Source organism: Haplochromis burtoni, unplaced genomic scaffold (genome assembly GCF_018398535.1).
Source record: "Haplochromis burtoni strain Fernald_Lab_line unplaced genomic scaffold, NCSU_Asbu1 Contig_253, whole genome shotgun sequence".
NCBI classification, from domain to species: Eukaryota; Metazoa; Chordata; class Actinopteri; order Cichliformes; family Cichlidae; genus Haplochromis; species Haplochromis burtoni.
This window is the reverse complement of record NW_024582614.1, coordinates 144,794-152,009: the sequence shown is the minus strand read 5'-3', so window position 1 is coordinate 152,009 and position 7,216 is coordinate 144,794. Positions and strand designations below refer to the sequence as shown.

At 38.6% G+C, this 7,216-nt stretch overlaps 2 protein-coding genes across 2 annotated transcripts in view; both read right to left on the bottom strand.

Annotated features, from left to right (window-relative positions):
* The window catches only part of LOC121811907 (mesothelin-like protein), a gene marked incomplete in the record, with an annotated part of 36,506 nt that overhangs the window by 5,220 nt on the left and 24,070 nt on the right, over window positions 1–7,216 (bottom strand). The window contains 10 exon segments of the mRNA XM_042227319.1: window positions 306–435; window positions 549–639; window positions 777–967; window positions 1,114–1,243; window positions 1,325–1,404; window positions 1,810–1,939; window positions 2,035–2,099; window positions 2,191–2,340; window positions 2,466–2,636; window positions 2,735–2,953. Of these exon segments, the coding sequence (XP_042083253.1) occupies window positions 306–435; window positions 549–639; window positions 777–967; window positions 1,114–1,243; window positions 1,325–1,404; window positions 1,810–1,939; window positions 2,035–2,099; window positions 2,191–2,340; window positions 2,466–2,636; window positions 2,735–2,953 (1,357 nt within the window).
* Window positions 4,446–7,216, bottom strand: part of LOC121815620 (mesothelin-like protein) — a 13,914-nt gene continuing 11,143 nt past the window's right edge. Inside the window, exons 5-8 of the mRNA XM_042227299.1 lie at window positions 6,838–6,980; window positions 6,635–6,729; window positions 6,093–6,386; window positions 4,446–4,987 (exon numbers count right to left, since the gene is read on the bottom strand). Of these exons, the coding sequence (XP_042083233.1) occupies window positions 4,907–4,987; window positions 6,093–6,386; window positions 6,635–6,729; window positions 6,838–6,980 (613 nt within the window). The 3' untranslated portion in view covers window positions 4,446–4,906. The remainder of the gene's footprint in view (window positions 4,988–6,092; window positions 6,387–6,634; window positions 6,730–6,837; window positions 6,981–7,216) is intronic.

Sequence of the window (7,216 nt, the reverse complement as noted above, 5' to 3'; positions counted from 1 at the left end):
ATAAATAGCATTTGCATTTTCTGTTGTACAGTTCATTTACTGTTATGGATAAAAAGTCTTTTTTTTGTTTCAAAATACCTGATAACTATTCGCTGATAGCTGCCAACATCTGCGACAAAATATAATTGTATAAAGTTGTTCTATATAGTGTGTAACTGTTAATATAGAGCGTTATTAAATTTATTGCTAATGCAATCATATGGCACACTGACTTCTGAGGGAATTTTAGATGGTACTCATCATCAGAAAGGTTGCCTACCCCTGTTCTAACACATGGACCGAGCAGTTGACAGAAAGAAACCAACCTGGAGATCGCTTTGACTCATCCGGAAGGGACATCTTTATTGCGCTCTTCAGCTTCCCGATCTTCTGACTGTCCACGTTGTTTTCCTTGAGAACACCCAGGAAGTACCTCAAGTAGTTGTTCTTTGTTTTCTGCTCACAAGAACAAAGGGAAAGAAGGAAATGCGCATAAAGAACAAGCTTAACAGCAAAAAACAGAAACCAAAATCAAAAAATGTAAATGTTTGCGGTCATGTATTACTCACAGTGTTGAAGTGATCATAGAAGGTTGAAGACATATACAGCGGCAGCATCCCGAGGTCTTTCAGAGTTTGCTCAGTCCACACTGAAGGAGCTCTGGTTATCACGAAAACAGAACGGTGATTATTATTATGAAGGACAGAAAGGGCCAAATGTAAAAATGTAAACCTGCTGACAAGGAAACAAACAAACAGGAATGAAAATCTGCCACAGCGGTGAAGCGTTTTGCGTACCCATATCTTGTGTTGCCATTAGTTATTCGAGCCTGAACAGCAGCTGCTTGAGCAGAAGTGAGGCTGGGGCAGCTTTTGAGATTTTCCAAGATGGATGAATCTGAGTTTAGGATGTAGGACGCATCCAGGATGCAGCACATGTTTCCCAATACTGATATTTCATCTTTAGTTAAGCTTGTGTTTGTTATGCCCTTTGAAAATAAAAGAAACAGAAATTCATTTCAACTCAAAATATTAAACAAAACCTTGGTGTGATGACAGTTATTTCCATTTCATGCAATTATTAATACAACTAATCTTTAGAGCTCAAGAAGTGATGTGTGGTTCGAGGACTCACCAAGCAGCTCTTTGCGTTTTCAAACAGGGCAGTGCGCTTGTAGCTGAGCGCTGCAGAGAAGACAGAGAAGTCTGCATTTCCCAACTCTGTGAAATAGGCCCTGCAGCTGGCCTGCGGCACCAGTGAGTAACTGCAAGAGGAAACACAAGTGTGACAAGCTGTAGCATCCACCATTCAGCTTTAATTCAGAACAAACAGACAGGATTCTTACTCATAATACAGCAGCACATCTGGAGGGTAGAGGTTGAAGTTGGCAGCATCGTCTTTAATGTAAGTGTACATGCAGGTCAGCTGTTGATTAAAAAAAAAAGGCAAAATAATTAGCACCTTGTATCGTCCCCGTTTATGACGGAGAACATGTGTAAGAAAGCTCCATGACTTGTTGGATGGTAACGCATTTTTGTAATTTGCTTTCACCAAAGCTGGAAGTCTGCACTTTAATCCACTGTGGTGGTGTGCAGCTGCAACATGCAAAAATTGCATCTTTGTTCAAACATTTATTACCCTAACTCTATGTGCCAGAGTTATATACGGTGTAATCTATATAACCCAATTCACAGGGTATGTATATATTGTTTTAAGTGTGTTTTAAACAATTGTTAGTTTCTCCTTTGATGTCCAATATGTTCACTTTTTAATATTTGAGCAGATATGAAGGAGATTTTAAATATCCCATAAATGCCTTGAATACTGTACCTGAGACTCCACTAGTTTAACCTTCCTGCTGCCTGACCTCCGACAGGCTTTGATCAGGTTCTTGACTTGCTCATTGCCAATGTTCCTCGCTCCAGTGCATGTGAACCCTTGAAGCACAGAGGATGACAAACTACACACACACATATACACTGTTAGCTCTACTCAAACCCATTTGCAGCTTGTTTTGATTGATTTGATTGATCTCCCAGACTGATTTGAACTCACTTGTTTGGACCTCCCAGCTGTGCAGAGGCGCTCTCTGTAGCTACCGACTCAAAGAACAATTCAGCCTAACAAAACAAACAAACAAAAAGAGTCTGTAATAACAGGCATGTAGCACAACACGACAATAAAAACTAAGCTGAGGGTTTCATCTTCTACCTGCTGCGGTTTCCATTCCTTTCTGTTGAGTATGGTTATAACGTCGTTGCTACTGGAGAAGCCCACCAGCAGGGATCGAGGGATCTCAGTGGCCAGGTCATTGGGAACGTTCTGGATCACTTGCACGCTGCTGGGGTTCACTGATATGATCTGAGAGAAGATGGGAAGCATTGTGAGTTAACTCTCTGTGGAAAGCTTTCTATCTTTATCCAAAGCAGCTGATGGAAGTGTGCAGTTCAAATCATGCTCAAGTTATAAAAGAAAACCTGTCATACCTGACTGACAAAGACCTGCTGGATGATCTGAGGACCAGAAAGGAGGTTTGCCACCAGTGAAGGAGTTTGGGAGGCACTTATCAGCTGATTACCAGAGATGCTCAAGAACACTCTGGAAGGTACACCAATGATGAGAGTGCCCAGACTTATCAGCGATGATGAGCTGTTGATCTGGTGGAAAGGATGGAAGCAGCACACGCATAAGTGAACATGACCACAAAGATGACTTTGATTTTTCTAAAGTCAGGATTCAGTCTAAAATCTGCAACCTGTATGATGCCCGAAGACAGCAGAGACTGGATGATGGTCATGGCCTGGCCTTCGCTCCAGCCCGTCACAGTGGAGAGAGTGCCGATGGAGTTTATTAAGTCCTGGGGTTTGATTGAGCTGATCTGATTCAGCGACATGCCAGTGCTTTGGCTGCCGAGGGCAGAAATGACTGTGGAGTCAATGTTCTGACCAAAGTTACCTGCCAAAGCAGCTGTGACCTTCACATGTGAGAGAGAATAGTTCAAGCATTGTTTGCTTCACTATGCCAATAAAATAATTTTATAGATTTCATACAACTCCTCACACTGTGGCTGGAAAACCTCATGGAAACTGTTTGGAAGTGAAAACATGCAAAAGCTGGACTAAAGATTAATGTCACTGCAGTGAGTGAGTGAGTTTTTAGCAATGGATGGTATTAATCTGTCAAGCCGTTGAGCTCTCACAGATACAGTATTTTTTAGATCAGTGTTGGTGCTGGAATCTGATGCTAGTCTGATCCTATTCATTTCATCTTAAAGGAATCTTTCCTGTAATTCCTCTAGTTGTTTAGTACATGAATGCATAGGGAGAGCAAACAATAGCATTAGCTGTTTAAGCTAAGCTAACAGCCTCCAGCTGCAGATATGCAAGTTGGATCAATCCTTCAATGTTGTTTTACTTAAATTACTGAGTGATGTAGAATTACTCTCCCACTATGTGCATATTAAAATTTATGCCAACGTGCACAATACTGAAATAACACTAAGACTTAAAAACATTGCTATAGCACCACAGTGCCACAGCTGGTGGTGCAGTGATAGAAAGAAGAAGGAGATGTTTGGTTTTAGTTATTAAACTTCTGTTGGTGTGCCAATATTTTTTTTTTAAAGTGAGCACCACACGTTGAAAACCCTGGCGAAGTAAAGGTGATTCCTCTTCTGTGGATGGTTGCATGTTTACTGGTGTCCCTATGTTTTCTTTTTTTTGTCACAGCTGTGGCATCATACCAGTGGGCCAGCATGTTTAAACTAGCTGCTAAAAATAAACCAAGCGTAATTACGAGAAACTGACTGAAAAATACACAAAGGCTGGATGCACATGTGCAGATACTTGCTTTTAAACTGAGGTCCAAGCTCTTGTTTGGGATACATTTTTAATTGATCCTAGCTGTTTTGAATCTGTCGGACCTGATAAATGTAAAAATGACAATTTCATCTTTTGAAAAGTATGTCCAAAAACTGAAATATGATATCTGCTGCCACATGTCCTGATATGGTGACAAAATATGACCTTACATGGGATAGTCCTGAAAATGAATGAATGGATCTTTGAAGGTTAAAAAAAAAAAGAAAATAAAAAGGATATGAGTAAATAAATCTGACCATCGCTGCTGTCATTTCCAGCTTTGTTTTAGGCTGCTGCCTCATCCCATTCTGTGTGGACCGCCTGAAGGATGCCAAGCACACCTGTCCTATCTGCAAGACTGTACTTGGGGTGTATAAACGCTTATAACTCAAAGACCTGCATCAATTTATACATGGCTTTTTGCAAACAAAACACAGTTACAAAAGGTCACACTAATGAACATTTCCTTATAATTGAATAACTGATAATCTCGTGACTAATTTGCTGTTGGTGTACAAATGAAATTAGGCGACCTTTTTAACAATTTCTCTCTCAAAACCTTTGAATATTAAAACACTGACACCAAATAACGAGCTCCAATGACTGTTTTAAGGCTGTTTAAAATGTGTTTATTATTGATCTCTCAAATACATTTTCATAGTAAGACTGAATAAAGAAAGAGCTATCATGAAAACTGTTACCCGTCACCCGAACCTGTCATTTTTCTGTTGAGTCCTCATCCTTTTAAATATCTTAATTTAAATGGAACAATAAAAAAAATAGAAAACAAATAAAGCAAAAATATGACCTTAGAAATAGTTCATGAAAAGGTTTCAGGAAGATTTAGTAATCAAAAATACATCATTTACAATTTGTCTTATTGCACCTGCACTATTTTGTTCATAGCGAGCGTTACAAGGAACGAAGCAAATGCCCTTCTGTTTAACATTATTTCCTTCTATTAATGATAAATTAAAACAAAAAAATTATTTCAAGCCTTTATCCAGTTATCTACCATTTTATAATTCATATTCCAATAATCTTCCATGAGAAAAGTTGTCTTTACATTACAACATACTGAGAAGTGATGAGGAGTACAAGAAGAGCGAAGAAAGAGAAGCCAGCGTCTCGGACTGGAGGAGCATTGCCTGGAAAGAAACGTACAGTCACATTAGAGACCAATAAAACGTTTTGCCCTTGATTTAATTTCTTTATCTGAATTATTTGTGGAACACTAGCATATCAACCACACAAAAGCCTCAACAAGTGGGCTTTTTAGAAAACTCTGACACTGCTCGATTAATCACTGCCAGTTCTTTTTAAGCATCTTTTATAATTTATTTATTTATATGGTCCAATTCTGTCTAAAGGTAGAACAATATTTTGCATAGTATGCAAAACAACTGTCCATCATTAAAAATATATAAAGAAAATTTTACTATGATACACCAAATCTCTGTCTGTCTGCAAATTCCTACATGATCAGGAGTTGAGTAGCTAAAATGGGCACACAGGCACAACTCAGACCCTTTAAGGTTCTTATCTACATCAGGTCTTTTGTTGTCATCATGTTGCCTAGCAGCCACATACCGATGGTTCTTAGTGTTTGTGCACCTATAACACCATTTAAAAATGTATCATTTTCATTTCACAACAGTGGTATGTAGTCAACCAAATATTTAATATCTTCATTTTTCATATCAAGTTGTGATCTTTACACTATCAATATGTCAAGTTTGCTGTATTCAGAGCTGTAGTGCGCGCTTGTACTAGTTTTTCCGACTTGGGATTTATTTTTTTTATAATATGAAAATATTAAGTATTTACTGTATTTCATGCTGCCATCATTAATCACACTGCAGATCTCGCAAGTAAAAACCAAGTTCCCTTTCAACACCAATGTGTTTTTTGTTTTGTTTTTTTTTTCTTGTCAGTGCTTCTGATGTAAGATGATCTTTACATACTTGTAACAAAACAGCAGGATATGAGACAAAATGTTTAAAATGAGCAATTAAAAGATTAATCTGCAGCAGAAGGTCCACCGCTAGCTTAACATTTCATGTTTTCATGCTTTATTTTGGTTTCCTTTACTTCTTGTAACACAAATCCCTTCCTGCCCACACTCTTCCTGCACAAGAATGCTCTATGTGCAGACAGTGTGCTATATTAAATGTTGAAATGTGGTACTGCTGCTTTATCTGAGGTGTTGTTCTTTGAATGTTTTAACCCAATGCTACCTTTTGTAATACTTACCCGTGGTGCTGTTGGATCCAGTTGTTGATTTTGTTGTTGAAGTTGTCCCCGATGTTGTTGTTGAAGTTGTCCCGATGTTGTTGTTGAAGTTGTCCCTGATGTTGTTGTTGATGATGTACCCGGTGTAGTGGTGGTGGGGCTAACCTTGCCTCCTGTAAGCCCCACTCCCAGGCCATTAAGTTCAGACTGAAACTGTGAACGGATCCAGGTTTGCACCACTGTCACATTTTCATATGACTTCAAAAGTGGGAGGTTGGTGCCAAGAAGACCTTTAACATCACTAACAGTCAGGTTCTATGGAGAACAGAGCAGACACATTTTATCCTATGAGCAAATAAACACACTTACTTTATTCTTTGACCGAACCAAAAAACAATTTAGTTTTACAACTTATCAGGCCCGTCTAATGGTTTGAGTGAAGTAAATAAATTGAGGAACTATGATGCAAGACCCCCACCCCAAAATAAATAAAAAAAAATAAAAACCTTTTTTCAAAATTAGTCTAAAATTCAGAATTCAAAGTGCAGACATGCAGCACTGACCTGTATAACACTCTCAAGCAGCCCAGTGAAGATCGGGACGTCCATACTGATATTGGCAGACACTAAGTCTTGGATAAACCTAAAATCTGCACCCGCTGCAAGAATGGAAAAAATTAATAAAAATTAAATTAATTAAATGAAAGTTACGTTAACTTTCAGCTGTTTAAATGATGTTTTTTGTGAATGTGGGTCTGTTTGCTTACGTAGGTAAGATTGTATGAGCTGGTAACTGGTAGTGGAGATAGTGCTTGAGCGGGTGATTGGGATAAATGCTTCATATGCGAGGGAAAACAGTTCTTGCTTTTTCTCAGTGGTGCAGCTGGATATGTCCAGAGCATCGGCGTTCCTGCAGGAGATAAAACACACAGGAACGGTGTGTTGAGTTTATGGAATTCATATAACATTATTTATCATTAAATCAGACTTTTTTTTCTAGTTATCTAAATAATAATTTAGAGATTTATGTGGGTTCACCTGCCTTTGTAAGTACAGGATCCCTGACAGACCTTTAGCCAACATGTTCTTGTTCAGATATTACCTGCTGCTAATGTGATGTAAAAATAACCTCCAAACACACACACA